Source organism: Hevea brasiliensis, chromosome 6 (genome assembly GCF_030052815.1).
Source record: "Hevea brasiliensis isolate MT/VB/25A 57/8 chromosome 6, ASM3005281v1, whole genome shotgun sequence".
NCBI classification, from domain to species: Eukaryota; Viridiplantae; Streptophyta; class Magnoliopsida; order Malpighiales; family Euphorbiaceae; genus Hevea; species Hevea brasiliensis.
In genome coordinates, this window is record NC_079498.1 from 10,236,798 (window position 1) to 10,258,193 (window position 21,396).

General features: G+C 31.8%; 2 protein-coding genes across 2 annotated transcripts; one reads left to right on the forward strand and one right to left on the reverse strand.

Annotated features, from left to right (window-relative positions):
* Positions 1–94: 94 nt before the first annotated feature.
* On the reverse strand, positions 95–13,063 carry LOC110651608 (uncharacterized). The gene is made up of 12 exons (XM_021806984.2): positions 12,842–13,063; positions 11,657–11,733; positions 5,564–5,639; positions 5,389–5,461; positions 5,253–5,304; positions 4,660–4,721; positions 4,173–4,236; positions 2,395–2,452; positions 2,210–2,296; positions 1,580–1,673; positions 842–944; positions 95–346 (listed from the first exon to the last, which is right to left on the reverse strand). The coding sequence occupies exons 1-11, from the start codon at positions 12,922–12,924 to the stop codon at positions 852–854; spliced, it is 819 nt and encodes a 272-aa protein (XP_021662676.2). The 5' UTR covers positions 12,925–13,063; the 3' UTR covers positions 95–346; positions 842–851.
* Positions 13,064–16,580: 3,517 nt separating this feature from the next.
* LOC110651598 (uncharacterized) lies at positions 16,581–17,248 on the forward strand. Its single transcript, XM_021806976.2, has one exon. It carries the CDS (start codon positions 16,588–16,590, stop codon positions 17,035–17,037), a length of 450 nt encoding a protein of 149 aa, XP_021662668.2. The 5' UTR covers positions 16,581–16,587; the 3' UTR covers positions 17,038–17,248.
* Positions 17,249–21,396: the final 4,148 nt, after the last annotated feature.

Here is a 21,396-nt window from a genome sequence, read left to right on the forward strand (position 1 = left end):
TCGGCTCACTATCTCCCTTTCTCACCACCTTTATAGCTTTTCCTAGGGTAATGACTATGACCCTCTACTATTTCTGTGTCTTGAACCTGTGACCTCTAGATTATAAATTAAGCAATTTTATCATTACACAAAAGCCACCCTCATTACTTTATACACTCAACTCAACTCATTCCTTTACACACTACTATTACAAATATATAATCCAATGTTATTTTTATTCGTTTGTCTACAAAATTTGCTCCTCTATAAATAGAAGTACCTTGTTAGTAACATTTGCGAAACTGAAGCTGAAGCATACATAAATGAATGATAGTTGCTTCGTGTGTGTTGTCCGGACAAAAATTTCCTGCAAAATAAATTGTGGATTATGAAAACGTTGCAGATAAATTATGGATTACGAAGATATTTATGCTTTAATCTTTTTTTTTTTTTCGAAAGCAAAGAGCTTTAATCTTTTTTTTTTTTCGAAAGCAAAGGAAATAAGAATAATTAGATAGTACATCAAGAAATCATTATCGCCTAATGAGCATTTCAAACAATCACAATTTGGATGGTGAAAGCATGAGGGTGAACATTATTTAACTATTAAGAAAAAAACTGAATCCATGAAATTCAGTTATTTTGGTTATATAAATTTTGTTTGATTTAGTTCGGTTGTTAACTCAATGTCCGCCACTTTTGCATGCATGTATGCTTGCGCATGTATATGTTTCATTCATGCATGTAAAATACCCTGCTGCTTCAATGTCAAATTTATAACCTAGATTGACCAGAAATGTTAAAGAATTGGCAATTTAACTCCAGTATTTTCAACTGATATAACGAAGGAACAGAAGCTTACCAAGCAGACACTATGCGCAGGGGCAAAGTCTCCTAGTATGCTGATGTGAGCCATCACAGGAAAGTATTGATTGTGTTCGAGTATACAAGCAAGCTCCTGGGTTCTGTGAAACATAGAGGGAAACATACAGTGTGAAGTTCAGTTTCAAGTAACTCATTTATGGAATATTCTCATCACCTCACAATTTCCATTTCTTTAGAGCTAAAAAAAGTTTAATTTAAAAAATATATATATATATATATATATATATATATATATATATATATATGAATCTCCCAAGATCTTGAATCAAATGTCTGCAACACAGTTCTTGAACTCTTTTCTTTTTTTTTTTTTTTTAAAAAAAAGATAAGAAACTAGGTCAGTACAGAGAGGGAAAAAAAAAATAATTTGATAAAAAATTTATTTGGTAAGATGTTGATGAAGAAAACAAAAAAGGCAAGGAGCTAACTAAAATTCCCACATAAGCATGTATATATCTTTCACGACTGTGCAAACATGGATCAACAGTATAATTTTGTAATGTTCCATAGCATGACTTAGGATCTGGCCACATCCAAATAGTTTTAGCATCAATAATAAATTATCAACTGATAACAAAATACTTAAACAGGATTTTATATTGCCTTGATGTCTGCTGAAAAAAGTACCACATATTTTGCTTCATCGTAGTATCAAATATTTCCTATTTTACTCTGTCCAAAAGTTACCAAAACTTCAGAGTAACGAGGAAAATACCAAGTGTTTAGGAGCATTATCAACAACTTCTGCTGGCTGATCAGCTCCAATGCTTGCTAAACATGTTCCTTTGCAACTCATATATTTCTGCATACTGTTGGGCAAATAAAAAAAAATTCAAATCAACATATAAGAATTCCTGTTGGAAAAAACAGAGCAACAAATTTACAATGTATGACAAATCATGCACTCTAATAATACATCAATGCCCAAAAAAAATCATTGGTCAATATTTGAGATACTAGAAACTGAAATTGGCCAAGCAAAACAGAGATTTGACATGCCAAGTTGAAATTTGTAATTGCTAAATTCCTCACCTGGCTAAAAGACATGCAATAAACTAAATCCTTTTTGTTCAACATAACACAATTTAAATGTCATTCCATCCCAACCATTGCACTTGGATACTTAATTACCCTTGATATGAAAATAGTAAGAGTATAGATCAACACTAGAAAGGAAACAATTACTGAGGAGTTTCTTTCTTTCTTTCTTCTTCTTCTTACTTTTATCCCCTCCTTCCATTTTGCTCTTTTTAGGAAAACATTATCAATATACTAAAAGCTGAGAATTTTAAATGTATAAAAATGCACAGTTAAACAGAAAAAAATAGAATTTTATATTACTCACATGTCACATTGATTAAGCACCAGAAGCTTACTTAAGACACATGATTGTCCATTTGACTTGCAAGCTGAATCACAGGACTCACCTTGCCTATCAACAAGTGATTAAATTCAAGGAATAAGCCTCCATTGGAAATTTAATCTGCTGAAATAAAAACAGAGACAACCACCATCACCATGGTAACTTACTTTCCAATAACTACATTAATGCCAACTAGTCTTGCTTCTAGTTGTGTATAATTTGCACCTGTTATAAAGGATACAAGAAGTTCTTAGCAAAATGGGAATAGGAAACAAGGTCAATGCATGTAAAACAATTAACCGTCGATTTCAAGAGGTAATTAGAAAAATTTATGAACTACTAACTCAGATAATTTCAAATTATGTAATTAGAAAAAAAAAATAATTTATGAACTGCTAACTCAGATAATTTCAAATTATGTAATTAGAAAAAAAAATTTATGAACTGCTAACTCAGATAATTTCAAATTATGTAATCAGGAAAAATTTATGAACTGTTAACTTGGATCATTTCAAATTATCATATGCAGACTGGGATCTAACCAGTTCCCTTTTCAGAAATGGAAGAAAGAAATAAAGAAAGAAAAGTATCATTTTGATCAAAGAAATCACAGTTAAAAAATTATTTCACTTTTTTTTTGTGAGGAAAAATAATCTCAATATTTTTTTTTTGAGAGGCAAAAATAATCTCAATATTGATATGGCCTAATGGTGGAAAAAAACCAAACCTTTTTTAGTTTTACAATTATGTCCTATCCTTTTAATTTTAGTAAATTTACCCCAACTTTAAAGGTCAGATGTATATTTCTGCCATTGTCAAAATTGAAGTTGGAGGTGCTTACATGGCAGCTGAGTAGGAAAAAAACATTTTTTTTTAAACTGTGGGGCTCACATAATTGCAATTAGAATATATTTTTATTTTAAGGGTCCCATGATTTAAAAAATAATTTTTTCATCCTAGTCAGCTGCCAAAATAAGCACTTCTAATTTCAATTATGGGATTGCGAAAAATTGAAAAGGTTTGGCTTTTTTTTTTTTTTACTGTTAAGCCTATTCATATGTAGTATCATATATAGCTCATATAAATAAAGTTTACCAAATAGCATTGAAGATCAAAGGACATGAAAACAAAGAAACTACACAAATACTGCTCCAGAAAATACTTCCAAAGAGAGAGAGAGTGAGAGAGGTGGGGGCAATTTGATGTTACCTGAATAAATTAAAACTTAAAGAACAATGAAAATGAAAGCTATAAATAAAATGCCTAATACATAAATTACCCACTGAACTATTTGGAAAAATATGATTTTTAATTTTGGCCTGCTAGATCCCTGACTTGTTATTTTTTACCAATTGCAACCTTCAAATTTTTTTTTTTTTTTAAAAGCCTTTTATAGGCACAATTTTCTCAACTCAATAATAAATAATTGAATAAATCATCAAGTTTAATCAATTATAGCATGGAAAAAAGATATATAAAGGGGAAAAAAAGACATATAAAGTGGTGTATTTAGTATTTTTCATCAATAAATTTGAAAAATTTTGCCTATTAGTTACAAAAATTAAAAATTGAAGGATGTAAAATAGAAATTCAGGGGTGGAATGGGTCAAAAATAAAAGATCAAAAGTGCACTGGGCTTTTTTCAAATAGTTTAAGGGCTAATTTCTATATTCAGCCTAAATAGATACTGCTAAATATCCCCCTCCTTCACCCACCACATCACCCCACTTCTGAAAAAAAAGGACAAAAAAAAAAAAGAATTAAAGATAGGAAGAAAAGTCAGTTCATCAAGCTTACGTGCATGCAGAAAGTAGAAGGATGTTCTACTTGATTGAACTTTAAGTTGTTCGACTTAGGCATTCCCATGCTAAGATATGCTAAGGATTAAAGCTGAAAAATAACACAATAGGGGGGAGGAGAAAAGAAGAAGAAAAGTGCCACACACCTGAAGGATTTGATGGCAAGGAAAAGCAATGATGGAAATCACTAAGATAGGCATTTTCGTGAACCTGCAATATTCGCACTTAGTTCAGGTGGAACATGACATCTAGTATATCTTAACAAACTTGGATGATTTGAAATCACATAAAGAAGTCATAAAATTTCTGTTAATGCTACCATTTTGTAAGACTGGGTGGAGGTTGTTTGTATATGTATCTTAAGCCCGGAATTCTCATTAACATATTTGACTCTGATGATAATTTCATAGCTAGTATCAATTATGGCTACCATCATTACCATCAATAAGTAAGCTAACAAGTTTCATCTCCACAACATAGATCACAACCTTTTCCCATCCAGCAATCCCCTCACTCAAAGCCAACATTCTGTACAAAATACTCCTGTCACCTCTAACAGACATCAATCCACACAATGTTTCCATCAATTTAACTCCACAAGAAAACAGAATAGAAACAAAAACTAACACTTACCACACTCTCAGAATTATGACGGCACCTCCCAGCACAGAAATAAAAAATGCTTGCATAAGTCGCTGCCAAAAAGGAATGTGGATACCAGTTATTCTCATATTTCAAATATTCAAAAAAGGCATAGAATGGAAATGGAATATAAATCTCTCATATTTCAGATTCCTTCAAAAAATGCAGGAACTTTTGCAATTGGAACTCATCAATACCAACCAATTAGAAATAGCAATAAATCATCCAAATTAAATATATTATTATAAACAACTATAAAATGCTCATTACAATACCAATTTCATGCAATCATTTGACTTCAGTAGAAGACAGAGTTAAAAGCATCCTGCATGAGATCCAACAAGTCATAACTTACGAAGGTCCAAGACTCCATCCCCAAAAATAATATCTTCCAAGGGAAATGCAAAATATGCATACCACAAAGTAAATATCATATCACACAAGCATAGGACATCACACCATACAGGAACCATCCTCTTTTGTTAAGCATCCTTTTATCTATAGGGTTATCTTTACTTCATCATATCATATTTAGCTTTTCTCTAACATGTATAAGAAGGAGAAGGAAGAAAAAAGTAAAAAACCTGCAGTTGATGGCTTGGCTATTTTCAACTTTATGACTTCTTCTTCTTGTGTCTGCAGAAAAAATCCAAGCAATGAGTTCCATTTTGCATGCTACATGATTAAAGATCAAAGCCAAATAGGCAGTCAAGAAAATACCGTTGCAGGATCCAGGCAGCATGAAACACAATATTCATAGGAATTGCAACACTGCGAAAGAAGGTTACATCCACTGCAAACAAGAACAAATCCTTATCAGTTTTCATGATTTTGGTGAAAAGGAGAGAAAAAAAAAAAAAAACACACTAGGAGATCTTCTTAGGGAAAAACTCACTGACAAGAGAATTTCTCTCCTTTCTCAGGACAGCAGCGGGACTGTGGATCCAGTGATAGAGCATCACATACATGACCTAAAATGCATCACAATGTAAGATGATATCAATTCAGGTCAAGGAACTAATATACCAGATAATATGTCCAACAACTATTTAGTGCTTGTTTTGTAACGCGGAAATTCATTTTTAAAGTAAGTGCGATTTTCCTCATGATTAAATTACGCATTCAAAAACGCATGATGACTTTGCTTACTTGTGGACATTCTAAGAATGAATTCTCACTCCATATTGTTAATATCCTTTATTATTTGCCTATATTCTTTAATTAACCCACATGATTTAATATTCAGGCAAACTCCGCCTAAGTAGTTTGAGCTTAGCCGGTCCCAAGCCCGAATAAAGGAGGAGGGTTGCGGTAGGTCACAACCAGCGTAAAAATTTCATCACACCTTATGATATGAATTCAAATGATATAAACGTTGGGGTGTCCTCTATTTATGACGCGCTACATCGAAGCCCGGGTGTAGTGAGAAATATGCAAGGGTGTAGGGCGTTCACCGAAAGCGACGTGCCATACCAGCGCCTGAGTGTAGTGTTAAGTGAGCAAGGATTCCCACATCATGGACGAGTGTGGGTAAAGAAGTTAGTCCATAGGACAGATAGTAGAACAGATAGTGGAACAGAACACAAGATAGACATAGAAAATAATAGAAGATATCATAGAAGGAGACCAATTAGGAAGGAACAGGATAGGAGGAGGATTAGGGTTGGTACTTGGAATGTTGGATCACTTACAGGAAAATTAATAGAGCTTGTGGATACCTTGGAAAGGAAAAGGGTGAATATTGCTTGCATTCAGGAGACTAAATGGGTAGGAGAAAAAAGCAAGGAAGTGGGTAATTCAGGGTACAAATTATGGTTTACCGGAAAGGAGAGAAACAAGAACGGAGTAGGCATAATCATAGACAGGACATTAAAAGACGTTGTAATAGCTGTGAAAAGAGTAGGAGATAGAATTATACTAGTAAAGCTAGTACTAGAAGGAGAAACAATAAATGCAGTTTGTGCTTATGTCCCACAAATAGGACTAGATAGTAAGAGTAAACAAAGGTTATGGAAAGATATGGATGATTTAATGCAAAACATACCGAATGAAGAAAATGTTTTCATTGGTGGAGATTTGACTGGACATGTAGGAAGTGATAGACAAGGTTATGAGAATATTCATGGAGGTTTTGGTTTTGGCAGTCGAAATGAGGGGGGAAAAAACATCCTGGATTTTGTTATGACATACAACCTAATACTAACAAATACCTACTTTATAAAAAGAGAGTCACATTTAGTGACATTCAAAAATGGACAACATAGAAGCCAAATCGACTTCCTCTTAACCAAGAAGACAAATAGAGCTCTATGCAAGGATTGCAAGGTCATTCTAGGAGAAGCTTTAACAAGTCAACATCGGTTAGTGGTCTTGGATATCAAGTTTAGAAACAATTCAAGTAAGGCCAGAAGAAATAGTGTAGCTCGAACAAAGCGGTGGGAGTTCAAAGGAGTAAAGTAAGTAAAGTTCAAAAATGAGTTTCTCGAGTCCGAAGCATGGAAGCTGGATATGGAGGCCAATGATATGTGGATACAGATGGCATCAAAGATTAGAGAAGTAGCTAGAAAAGTACTTAGAGAGTCTAAAGGACATGGACCACCCTCAAAAGAGAGATGGTGGTGGAACGAGGAAGTACAAAAGGCAATGAAGAGAAAAAGGGAATGGTATAAGAAATTACCTAAATGCGATAATAATGAGGCATATGAACAGTACAAGATAGCAAAAAAAGAGGCAAAAAAAGGCAGTTAGTCAAGTAATAGCACAGGCCTTTGAAAAGTTATATGAGAAACTTGGAACTAAAGAAGGGGAGAAAGATATTTATAGATTAGTAAGGAAGAGAGAAAGGAAACGTCAAGATCTCAATCAAGTTAGGTGCATTAAGAATAAAGAAGGAAAAGTGTTGGTGAAAGATGAGGACATTAAAGAAGATGGAGAAATTATTTTAATGATCTCTTTACTAATAGTCAAAATGGTAATAGCGTGAATATAGACTATAGAACAATAGAAAAGAATGTAAATTATACTAGAAGGATTAGATATTTAGAAGTAAAGGAAGCACTTAAGAGAATGAAAGTGGATAAAGCCTGTGGACCCGATGGAATACCAATTGAAGTGTGGAAGTGTTTGGGAGATATGGGAGTGGCATGGTTAACTAAATTATTTAATAAGATTCTAAACTCAAAGAAAATGCCTGATTAATGAAGGAGGAGTATTTTAGTACCTATTTTTAAAAATAAGAGAAACATACAGAGTTGCTCAAACTATAGAGGAATTAAACTCATGAGTCATATTATGAAGTTGTGGGAAAGAGTTGTGGAGTATCGACTACGTCATGATACTTCTATCTCTCTCAATCAATTTGGCTTCATGCCCGGTCGTTCAACTATGGAAGCGATCTGTTACATAGCAAAATCTCAGAACACCATAACACCAGAATTAGAAGAAGAAGAAGAAGAAGAAGAAGAGAGAGAGAGAGAGAGAGAGAACAATTAGAGAGAGGAAATAACTGTTGTATTGTTGATTTGATGATTCCTATCAATTACAATGCAAAGGGCTATTTATATCATTCACTAACTACTTAGTCATAACATTCCCCACCTTTTGAAATCATTCTTGTCCTCAAGAATGAAGAAAGGAACTATAATCAGCAAAAACATATTGCAATTATAAACCACCTGCTACAATTTTAAGTTCTCTAATGAATTGTAACGTTCAAAACTAATATACTAAAATTGTACTTTCTTTCCTCATATTTCCTTTTCTTTCTCTGCCTTCTCTATCTTTCAAATTCATCTTCTTTAAGAATTACAAATGCAACTCCCTTCAAGATTAATTTCTTCTTCAGCCTTCTTGATTTCTCCTATTTATCCTCCATGGAAATTAAGAATACACAAGAATAGAACTTATAATCTTGGTCCTTTTGATTTGGTAAGATCAATTCATCCCCATTGCACCAAGAAATTGCATTTTCCAGCAAAATTTTCGTGTGACAAGAGCAAATTTTCTGAGCTGAAAAAGGCAATTCGATAGCATCCCACTCCATTTCTCGAACTCCAGAAACAAGAACCTCATTTTGGTTGGTTAACACATGCTGAAGGCTATGACGGAAATTTTGGACTTCCTTCACAACACAATGCTCAAGAAATTCTGAATTTCTTTTTTCAAAATTCTGTTCATGAACATCTTTAATCCCAAATCAATGTAAATTGCTTCTTGGATTTGAGAAAACATTCCACAATCATCCTCAAGAAATTCCTCTGTTTCTTTCTTTATTTTTTGCTTAAATTTTCCTTGGTGATCTATCATGTCTTCATCAGCTCCAAGGGTTATGGATTCTGCACTCAGAAATTCTTCAACAGTAGCAATATTATCAATATTGCTTTGATCTTTCAATTGTGGATTAGCCGAATCCTTTGGAAATATTAGCAAACCACTACTTTCAGCTCCCCTAACTCCAATACCCTCAGTAGAGACCTCCTTGCCTTTTTCCCTTACAAATTTACTCACAAAAGATCTCAAATCCTCCCTCAATGCATTGTTGTCAATAGAGACTCGATCCAATTTATCCACGGTAGGGACCTTCTCTTTCTCCTTTACGAATGTAATCATCAAAGATCTCAAATCCTCCCTCAATGCATTGTTATCAGCAGAAAATTGGTCCAATTTCCCTTTCAGCACATTAAATCTTTCCTCTATTGAATTAAATTTCCCATCCACATTCTCCTGCATAACCCTAATTCTTTCTTCCAATTCAGCAACCCTAAACAACTCGGAACCAACCACCATAGACCCCATAGATTAGTCTTTATTGAGACAGTAATGCAGTAAAACCCAAGAACTTCAAGAATGGGTTTCAGTATGATATGGAGTTTCAAGAATTTCAAGAAACAAAGAAATCAAGAAAGAACATAGATCTAATTCTCGGAAAGCAGAAATTTTGAGGAAGAAAGAAGATTTCAAGAAATTGAAGAAAATACGAATTCCCACCAAAACCCTAACTTTAGGGTTTGTACCTTAAAGAAAAGAACTAACAGGAAGAATAAAGAAGGAAGAAGAAATAAAGGGAAGAAATTTTAGGGAAGAAGAAGAAGAAGAAGAAGAAGAATAGAGAGAAGACAAAGATCTCAGAGAAGAAGAAGGAGAATTGGAGGAAAGAAGAGAGGAAGAGAGAAGAATAGAAGGAACCTGGTATTTGGGAAGAGTAATTTTCCATAAATGTTGTCCATTGATCTAACAACTCTGATACCAGTTTGTTACATAGCAAAATCTCAGAACACCATAACACCAGAAGAAGAAGAAGAAGAGAGGGGGAGAGAGAGAGAGAGAGAGAGAGAAAACAATTAGAGAGAGGAAATAACTGTTGTATTGTTGATTTGATGATTCCTATCAATTACAATGCAAATGGCTATTTATATCATTCACTAACTACTTAGTCATAACACGATCTTTCTCATTAAGGTTGATGGAGAAATATAGAGATGTGATGAAAGGTCTACACATGGTTTTTATTGATTTAGAGAAGGCTTATGATAGTGTTGCAAGAGATGTCTTATGGAGTGTGTTAGAACAAAAAAGGGTATCTATTAGGTACATGCAAGTGTTGAAAGATCTGTATGAAGGAGCAACTACTATTGTGCGCACAGTGGAAGGGGACACAAGAGATTTTACGATCTCAATTTGATTACAATAAGGATCAGCTATAAGCTCTTACCTTTTTACATTAGTTTTAGATGAATTGACGAAACATATACAAGAGAGTATTCCTTGGTGCATGATGTTTGCGGATGATATTGTTCTGATAGATGAGACGCGAGAAGGAGTCAATAGAAAGCTAGAGCTTTAGAGAAGTACTCTAGAGTCAAAGAGCTTTAAGTTAAGTAGAACGAAGACAGAATACATGCATTGCAAGTTCAGTGAAGGCCAAACTGGTGATAGGGAAGGAGTTAGTTTGGATGGAATGATACTGTCCCAAAGTAATCACTTTAAATATCTCAGCTCAGTCCTTCAAGTAGATGGGGGATGTGAGGAGGATGTTAGTCATAGGATTACAGCCGGATAGTTGAAGTGGAGACGTGCCACAGGAGTTTTATGTGATCGCAAGATTCTTAATAAGTTGAAAGGAAAATTTTACCGTACAGCCATACGACTGGCTATGTTATATGGTAGTGAATGTTGGGCACTGAAGGAGTCGTATGCGTCTAAGATAAGAGTTGCAGAGATGAGAATGTTAAGGTAGATGAGTGGCCATACTAGACTAGATAAAGTCCGTAACGAGAGTATTAGAGAAAAGGTAGGAGTGGGGCCAATTGAGGATAAGTTGAGAGAAGGGAGATTGAGGTGGTTTGGTCATGTGAAGCGTATAAATACGGAGGCTCCAGTTAGAAAAGTAGAGCACATTATGTTAGAGGATAGAAAGAAAACAAAGAGTAGACCTAAATTGACTTGGAGGAGAGTAATACAACATGACCTAGAAGCATTACACATTTCTGAGGATTTAACCCAAAATCGTTTAGAGTGGAGAAAGCGAATCCATATATAGCCGATCTCAAATTTTTGGGATAAAGGCATAGTTGAGTTGAGTTGAGTTATATTTAATATTCAGGCAACATGCTTCCAGCTTATTTGATACTTTCTTCGGAAACAATTACAATATCTTCTGCAATTTTGTTTTTGGAAAGACAAAGGTGTCTCCAAGAATGGAATTTCTATGATTGCAGGTTAGAGAGGGTAGAGTTAATTTTTGCATTTTCTCTATTTAACACCATTAAAAAAAAAAAAAAAAAACACTTTTTTGATCTTTTTATAAGGTCTCCTCACTTAAATTTATCAAACACATAAAACAATTCCTAGAAAGTCATTATTTATTGGGAAAATTTGTTTAGAAAATAATGATACTCCTAAGTCATTCCAAGATCCTAAAATGCAATCTAAATGCAACCATAAAATTTTAACTAGTTAAGAAAACTAAATACATAAAGAAAATACTCACCGTTGTCATCAGATAGTAAAAATCTTCCTTGAACTGTATTGCTGCAAATTTTTATTTCTTGAAAGCCAATATCCTTCCTGTAATGCAATAGCAAGAAAAAAACCACATTAGTTAGTACCAGATGAAGTACAATGGCTCAAATCATGAAAGGAAATAAGATAACAAAGAAAAAAGTAAGAACTACTCAATGCATAACCACATCAGAGTTTTGAAAGTAGTGATTCCCATACAAGGAAAAACACTTAACATAAACATTAGCCTAGTTTTAATTGAAAAAAGTGTAATGCCTTGCTGCATCACTCAGCTCAAATGATGTCTAGTAGACCAGAACAACATTCTTGGGTCTAACCTAATATCTAGAACAATTTCCATCATCATATCCTCAATTCATGCCCCTACAACCTTTTAACAAACATGTTCATTTGTTATTCTATCTTGTTTTTTCACTCATACAACTCAGCAGCTCCAAATATATTAGTCTTCTTTTTAACGCAATATGATCATACTGCCTAACAAGTTAGAGCGTTACAAAATTTCCTAGCAATATTATGAGGATTTTGTAAGGTTAGAGCCTTGCTAAAGTTAAGTCTCTTCATTGTATTTCTTCCCTCAAAGGACTTATTTTCCAAGTGTTCTGTTTTAATTTCACTTAATTATGAAAAAAGATTTTGATTCTATAACATGTCTCTACGAAACCAAAGATTTACTCTCTACTTTCATCAACCAAAATGATATTGCTATGCAAATGGCAGGACCACGTAACCTCATTAAGCGTGAATATTGTCAATTCATCCACAATTAACATAAATTGAAGCCGACAAGTGTTGCAAATGGCTACCTAAACCACGATTTGTAAACTGGTACTTGATCACCTCAGTGCATCCTAACAGGAAAATATTTTCTTTCTAAAACCCTTTATAACTATCTTCCTAGCATCCTTAATAAGATTTTCTGCTGAAATCCTAGAACTTAGGAAATTTATTAAACACAAAAAAGGAGAAAGGCAATAGAAACAAGTGGAAATCCTAATGAAAATACAACATCTAGTAGATCAAGAAGAGAAAAACTAAATACATTCCAGAAAACTCATTAATTTAAATTATCAAAATTTGGAATTTCATCTATATTATGAATAAAGCAAATGTCAAAAGTCCAAAACATTTGGAAATTAAGAGCAATAATTACCTTATTGCTGAAATTCTAGGCAAAAATTGAAGGATGAGTAGTGGCAATAGTAAAAAGAACAAATTGAATCCAGATTCGAACATCCTTTTCTTCGATATCGATAACGGAGACTTCCGGCGAAATCCTATCGACAAATCAGAGCTTCTGGCTCTCTGACGACGGCCGTTTGGAAAATTTGCAGGATCAGCCCCAGGCCCAAGCCAACGGTAAATGATTAGCTATATTTAAAAATATAGTCAATTACTTTTTCATCCTAAATTATGACAATATATATATATATATATATATATATATATATATATATATATATATATATATATATTTTTTTTTTTTTTCAAAAATTAATAATTTAGTACTATCTTTTTACTCCATCAAATGAAAAGTCCTTTCATTTGTATTTAAAAATAAAGGTTTTTTTTTTAATTTGATGAAATCAAAATACAATAGATTAATCCACTGAATTTTGAAAAGTCCAGGAATATATGTAAAAAGTATATTTATTTTTAAGATATTTTAATATTTTTAAATAATCAAAAAAAAATTAATGAAAAATTAAAGAGAGGGACATCCAATTTAATGAATTCAAAATAAAAAATGCTAAAACATTAATTTTTAAAAGGGTTAAATTATTATGGAGTCCCTAAATTGTGTCAAAATTTATTAATTGGTCCTTAAAATTCTTAGACCCAATTTAAATATCCCTTATTTATTTAAAATAGAAGTAATTAGTCTTTTTATTAAATCTCTATTAACCTGGTGAGATTAGAAAAGTAAAAAATGTCCTTTTTTTTAATTCTTCTCTTAATGCATGAATCACTCTCAAATCTCTATAACAAACCCATAAGACTTCTTATCAATGCAATCCTAAAGGGTCAATGGAGGGGGAGAAGAATGGAAGAAGCGTGTGGCACTGCATGTATTAAAGATCATTTCATATTTGTTATTGAATCAGCTGGGGCATTGCCTCCTGAATTGTTATTTACTGAATCTATGAAAATTTTGAAAGAAAAGTGTGAACGTATAATTACAAAAAGATTTTTTTTAAGTTTGAATTTGTTGGTTTGAAATCTAGGTTATCCTATTTTATTTTTATTTATTTTTATTATTTTTCCCTCTCTTTTTTTTTATTTCTTTTTTTTTTAATTAAACTAATCTATGCAGGGAAGGATGTACATAGGGAATAAGGGGTGCAATGGGCCCCCTAAAATTTGAAAAGTTTTAGGGATGTTGTGGTAATTTTTCTTTTAAAAAAAAAATTATACTATTCTTATTAAATTTTGGTATTGAGCCCAAAGATATGATGGGCTAAAAAGGGCTTTGGGCCCTAAAATTTTAAAAAGTTTTAACATTATAATGGTAATTTTTTAAAAAATTAATTTTAAACCCTCAAATATTTTAAAAGTTTTAAAGGTTTATTAATAATTTTATGAAAAAAAATTCTCAAACTTTTTATTATCCTATTAAAACAATGATACTAACATTAAAATACAACATCTTGGAAAAAAAAAACCATTATTGCATCTTAGCTTCTCCTTTTTCATCAAATTTATTTTGTTATTTTTCTCTTCCACTAAATCCACAATCATTAATGTCTATTATTTGAGATTTAAATTACTTGACAAGATTATTAAATGGAAGTCTAACACAATTATCTCATATTTTTTACATCAATTTAAAATTTTAGTGATTTTCATCACATAATCTCATTGTTATTGTTGAAATCTCTTATTGAAAATTTTCATACTTAGGTTAGGGAAAAAAATTTTTCTTTCATAATATTAAAAGTAAAATCATGTCATTTTTTTATTTAATATATAATTTTAATTGAATTTACATTTCATGATTGTTTTGGAAAAATTAGATTTGAAATAAATTGGATAAACCTTTTCATTTTAGGTCATCAAAATATTTTAAATTTAATAATTCATAACAAACATTAATTTTATTTTTTCAATTAATAACAATTTGTAAATTTTATTTAAAAAAATTGAAGTTTTTATTTTTGTCACTATTCATTGAATGCTTCATTTTTATAGTTATAGAATTATTTTATCAGTCAACTATTACAAAATTATCATCATCAATCAATTAATTTGTTCAATCAATACCTAACCAAAAAGTTAAAAAAGTTAACAAATCATATATTTTAATTGGGGTTCGTCGTTGAGTTTATGTTATGTTGCTTCAAGAGAAATATCAATTTTTGTGCCAAAAATTTCAGATATCATGGCAAACATAAATGGCTATTGTGCTCCGAAGCAAAAACTAATGATCACATAAGCGATGTAGAGAGAATTTGAAACACCAAAAGCAATTAGAAGATGCCCAATACAAGAGAAGAGAAGCACAAATGTAAACAATAGAGGATGAGAGATCTTGTACCTTTGTAAGCAAGATTTCAAAGGCAAAACCAGACACTGCTCGACCAACATAGTTCCAAATACTAACAAGTGAAACAAAAGGGAGTGATGCTACAAGTTGGATAGCCAAGAGAGTTCCCAATCTAACCCAAGTTATCGATGGCTGTCAATGTGCCTCCAAAGCCACAAGTTGTTGCAACAAATATTGTCAGCATATTCACACTAAAAAGTGCTTGTAATATGATGAAGTGTTCACCTCTGTCTGGTGGTTTGAAAATGTTGTCCATGCAAGAAGCTTGTTTCTCTGTGGTGGGCGTGATGAGTGAGGAAACAGTGTAGAAGTGAATCAATTGTAATGGAGAATGTCTGATTTACTGGACCAAAAAAGATTGTAAGTTGAAGGTTTCAGATGGGTTTGCAACAAGTGGAGGTGGTAATGAGAAGGAAAAGGGTGTTATGCACATGTGTGTGTGCAGTATGGTGGTTTCAACCGGAATTAGGGAATTTTTGCAGCTCTATCGTGAGTCAAGCATGAGGAGAATGCTTGATGTCGCGGGTAAGAATCTGTGCTAGTGAAAGAAATGGGTTTTGATGATTTAATGGCTGCAAAGAGAAGAAGCAATAGATGAATTTATATTATGTGAGGGTATTTTTGGAGTAGAAAATTTTCTCTCTCTTCTGATTGAAACTATGTTCATTGACTAATGAATTTTATATAAAAAAAAAGGATGAAAGGACTAACCGGTTCTATTTTGAATAAACAATGGATACTATTGAAACTAACTGATAAATTTTGAAAAATTCAAATAATTTATGCTTTTAAAAATCAAGAAATATGTGTTATTATTTTTTTGGTATGAGATTGAGAAAATGGAGACTCAAACATGATTATACTAAGTAAATATTTTGAGTGTGTCTATTATGAGTTTAATCTCATCATATGATAATAAGTGTATCTATTGTTAGATTAAATTTTTATATATGAATTTATATGCTTTATATAAATATTTTAATTATTTTTATATATATTTTAATATAAATATTTAATTTAATAATAATTAAATTAATTTTTATATGAGTATTGATTTTTATTAAATACATTCATATATTTTTAGTCACTTAAAAAATCATATTAGATATAAATATTAATTTTAAGATAATTTAAAGATTAAAAAGTCATTCACCATTCAAAATAAAAGTTGAATACCAAGTCAGATTAAATATGAATATTAATTTTAAGATAATTTAAAGACCGAAAAGTGATTTACCATTAAAAATAAAAGTTGAAAACACAAAAGATAAATCTATTTTAGGCTTTGACAAAAAAAAAATCTATTTTAGGGAAACGCTGACGTTTCAGAAACCCACGTGTAGCTCAATCTCTCCATGAATTGTTATTCACTGGAAGCGGCTGTCTTCTGTCTCTCTCTCTCTCTCTCTCTGCGAGGAAAAATGTCCGCGAATCATCAGCACATGCTCCGCCTAGTCCTCTCGTGCCGCAAAATCACGGCGCAGGTCACGAACCCCACGACCTCCACCATCATAGCCATGGCCTCCTCCACGGAGCAAGAATTCCTCGCCCAGTACCGCACCAGGCTCAACCGCTTCCCGCGATCCCACCACTTCTGGGACGCCAAAATGGCATCCCGTGTCGGCGAGAAGCTAGGGTTCCGCCTCAAGGAGATTGGCGTTACCAGCATCAATATCGACCTCGACGAGGAGCTTTCTCGCCCAATTCATTACAGGAAGAGAGTTTTGCCGCTGTTCGATTCAGTAAAACGCCTGGGCGTCGCCGTCGATGGAGTAGAGAAATTAGGAGAGATTGGGCCTGCGTAGATTGCGCTTTTAAGGTGAGCACTGAATCGAGAGATCATATTTTTGGTGTGAGTGAGATACAGGAAAGGTATACCACTAAATTTTGATGGAGTGGTGCTCATTATTGTATTTCATTAGGTTTATACTTGTATTGATCATTGTTATAGTAATAATGTATCTGATTTTTCAGAAAACGAAACAAACAATGAAATTGATAATTTTTCTTCAAAAAGTCTTCTTTTTTTCCGATGATATTTTTGCCGATCAATTAATGGGTGTGTCCATATATGTAGAAGAAGGTTGCAATTTGGATTTGGTAAATGATTGAGAACAATTCTGGTTCACTTTTTGGACTGATTGTTGATTTTAATTGGGTTATTTGTTCTCCTCTATGAACTGGTTCAGTTTAAGCATAGAAAGTCTTCTTGTTGATCGTTGTATACAAATTTTTCCTTTTGTAATGTCAATCAATGAGTGTGTCCATACATGTAGAAAACGTTTGCAATATAAGATTTGGGAAATGATTGAGAATAATTATGTGTCTCTGGACTGAGTGTTGATTTGAATTGGAGTTATCTGTTCTTCCCTTTGTTCTGGTTGAATTTTAATTTTAAGTAGAGATTTTGTTTACTCCTTGCGGATCCCTCTTCTGGCTCTGGTTGAATGAAATGCATTGGTCATGACTCATGAGCCGGCCTACATTAAGAATGAAATTGAAGTATTAAGTTGATTATAGATATGAGGAAGTTCAGGCCAACTTGTCAACATTCTGGGGGAGATGGAAAGGGTGTATAAGGAGGATGTGCAGTCCTTTGTGGAAAAGGAGGCTCAGAGGGATCTTCTCCATGTCAATTGATGGAACTGTATTCAGCGAGGGTATCAGTAATAACAATTGTACTAATGGGAAAGCAAATAAGGAAGTGGGTGATGGGCATTTCTTGTGGAAGGCTTTAGATCATATGCAGTGCGTGGTAGTTTGGAACAGAAATTGAGGATTTTAACCCAGTTTGCCCATGCGTGGAGATGGAAAAGAGATGTCTTTGTCTATTATACAATTGCCAAGATAGATTGGTTTTGGCCCTTTGTATTACAAGCCCAACTATTTTTGTGAAGGCAGTTTTAGTTTTAGAGTGATGGAGGAAGCTAATAGCAGATGTACATCAAAGAGGTGAAGAGGAAGATGTGAATAGCTACTTCGGTAGCAGTTTTGTCTTGTAGATAATGTCTAAATCAAAGGAATGAAGCATATCCAGTCGAGTACATAGCAAAGGCCGCACAAAGCAGGTAGAGGAAAAGAGCACAGAGAGGTACATGGCGAAGAGGATGCATGTACAAGCACAATAGCAACTGATATGGAAATGGTTTTGCTGATGGCCTTAGTCACGGGGAAGAAAATGGAGATATATTGGTGTATCCATGGGTTATAGGAAGTCAAATATTGCCAAAATCCACAATGCATTTTGATCAAACATGATATAGGAAGTCAAAGATTTTGTAGCTAGCTACTATTGGGTTAGGTTGATTTCACTGTTCCATTTGCTTGTTGGGGCTCACTTGGATAACAGGCTAAGTTCACATCATCCTTCCTTTCTCATTTCATTAAAATAATATTGTCCAAATTACTCGAGGATTTCTGAAATGTTGAAATTAGATACTCTATTTCATATCATGCCAGTGGCAAAATATTATGGCTTACGGAAACAAGGAGGAAGCTAGAAATTTTATACCCAAATACTGACTAGCTTGTAGGGATGATATTTGCTTCTTTTCCCCAAACTTGTTAGTCAAGCAGAGATGCTTAATTAGATGCATGATCAATAGAAAATAGTGAAGGCTGCTCACTTAAAGATGGAAGTATAAAAAGATTTCAGCATTTTTCCTGAAGCACACCTTTTATCTATTTAAACTAAGAGATTGCCCATACAAACCCAGAGAGAACTGCTTGTGTACTCATTCTAGCCAGCGAGAAAATTTGTATTTTGCACAGTGATGGCCTCTAGCAATAGCATTATCCTAGATGTAGTTATTTCTCTTTTGCTGAACATTGCAGTGGCTCTGCAATGTATGCAGCTTTTGTTTTGGTAGTCCCAGTCCCCCATGCTATCAAATGTAAGAAGAGGCATCAATCACCAACGTCACTACCCACCGATCCCGCAAGCTGTGGCCACCAAAAATATGAAATATGAGCTTCTTTTCTTTTCTTTTCCTTTCTGTTCTTTTTTTTCAAGAATGAGCTTCTTTTTTTTTTCTTTTCTTTTTATAAATAAAAAAATTAGGGGTAAGAGGGGTATTCACATTGAAAGTGGGATTGGAATTCAAGATGAGATACGTTAAAAATTGAATCCTTAACCTTGAGCTCATCTTTCGTGTGACATGGAGGTCCATATCAGATTTCTTTTTATCATACCATCAGATGTTATATAATATTGCTAATTATAGTCGTTTCTTTCATTTAAGATGCAAAATAGAAATTATTTTCATTTTTTTTAATCATTGCTATTGATAAAAATTAAGAAGTCAAAGGAGCAGATTTTCTTTTTACCAAACATATGTGAATCCAATTACGATTTTATAATAAGAACAAGAGATCTTTCTCGCTCAATTCATTTCCTGCCTCGTTCTTTGAGAATTAAAAAGATTTTTTTAATTTTGAATTGTTCATTTGAAATTTGAGTTTATTTTCAAAATATTTTGCTGGTAAAATGATAGACAAACTTTACTTAAAATCTCATGCTAAAGAGTGAAGAAATTCAAGTCTTCTTCGAGGCATAATATGGAGAATGCCCATTAAATGAGCAATTGAATGAGAAATTTCGAATCAAATAGTCTGAAAGGACTACTCAAAATTTTATCAAGTCACGCTAATGTATATAAGCCCACACATGCATGATTCCATTATTGATATGGGACAGACAATCTAAGAAAAATATTCACTTAGCCTAGAACGAAGACTCATATTTTTTTTTTCAAATATGCACATATTCAAAATTTAGAGATAAAATTATGATAATTTTATCTGCTAGCTCATACAAGTCCATGCACGCGCGTTTACTTTACTTATGCGTGTTTGGTTTCATGCCTTTCTTGTACATGCATTTAGTTTATTTATGTTATCATTGATGAAAAATACAATATTTTGAGGGATTATCATTGGTCATGATCATCATTATCATCATTGATTAATTAATTGTGATTATTATTTCTATAAAATTGACATCGGAAATGTCCTCTTTTCTTTTATATATATAATTTAAATGGTTAGTCCAATAAATTGTTGTTAATATATGTAACTAATGAGGGGACCAATAGAGGAAAAGACAAATATTATGCAATAATACATAAGAAACATTCTTTTTTTTTTTTTTTTTTTTTTCAAATTATTTTAATTAAAAATATTAAAAAATAAAAAAAAATTAATTATATTAAATTATTAAAAAATTAAAAAATAAAAAAATTAAAAAAAAATTTTAATTTTTTTTTTTTAAATTTTTTTTTTTTTTTTTTTTAATTTTTTTTTTAAATTTTTTTTAATTTTTTTATAAAAATTTATATATATATATATATTATATATATATAATATATATATAAATTAAAATTATAAAATGTAGTTTGCAATCAAAATTTATGGAAAAAAAGAATTTGAAAAAAAAAAAAAAAAAAAAAAAAAAAACAAAAAATTGTTTTTTGTTAAAAAATTATTATTAATTTTAGGTAAGTTTAAGTGTAATCAATTGGGTTCGTCGTGCAACGCAAGCGCAAAAAAAACAAAAAAAAAAAAAAAAAAAAAAAAAAAAAAAAAAAAAAAAATAAAAAAAAAAAAAAAAAAAAAAAATCCGAAAAATATCGAGATCGAATCGAAATTTAAAAATCGAAAAAATTTTTTTTTTTTTTTATTTTTTTTTTTTTTTTAAAATTTTTAAAAAAAATAAAAAAAAAAAAAAAAAAAAAAAAAAAAAAAAAAAAAAAAAAAAAAAAAAAAAAAAATTTCTTTGATTTTGGTTTGATTTTTTTTTCGATGATTCGATTCGATTTTTTTTGATTTTTTATATATTATTTTTTTTGATTTTTATTTTTTTTTTTTTATTTTTTTTTTTTTTTTTTTTTTTTTTATTAAAAAAAAATATTAAAAAAAAATTAAAAAATTAAAAAAAAATTAAACCGACGAAAATATAAATTCAATCGATTTCGTTTTTTATTTTCGGTAATCGGTTTTCTTTTAAGTAAAAAGGCATCATATTATTACTTAACAAATGGCAATCTAAATGTATAGGGAGCATTTCAGAATTATTGATGTGGAATGGCATATAATTAAAAATATTAAATTTAATATAAAATTTTTAATAATATTTAATTTTTTTAATATAAAAAAAAAAAATAAAA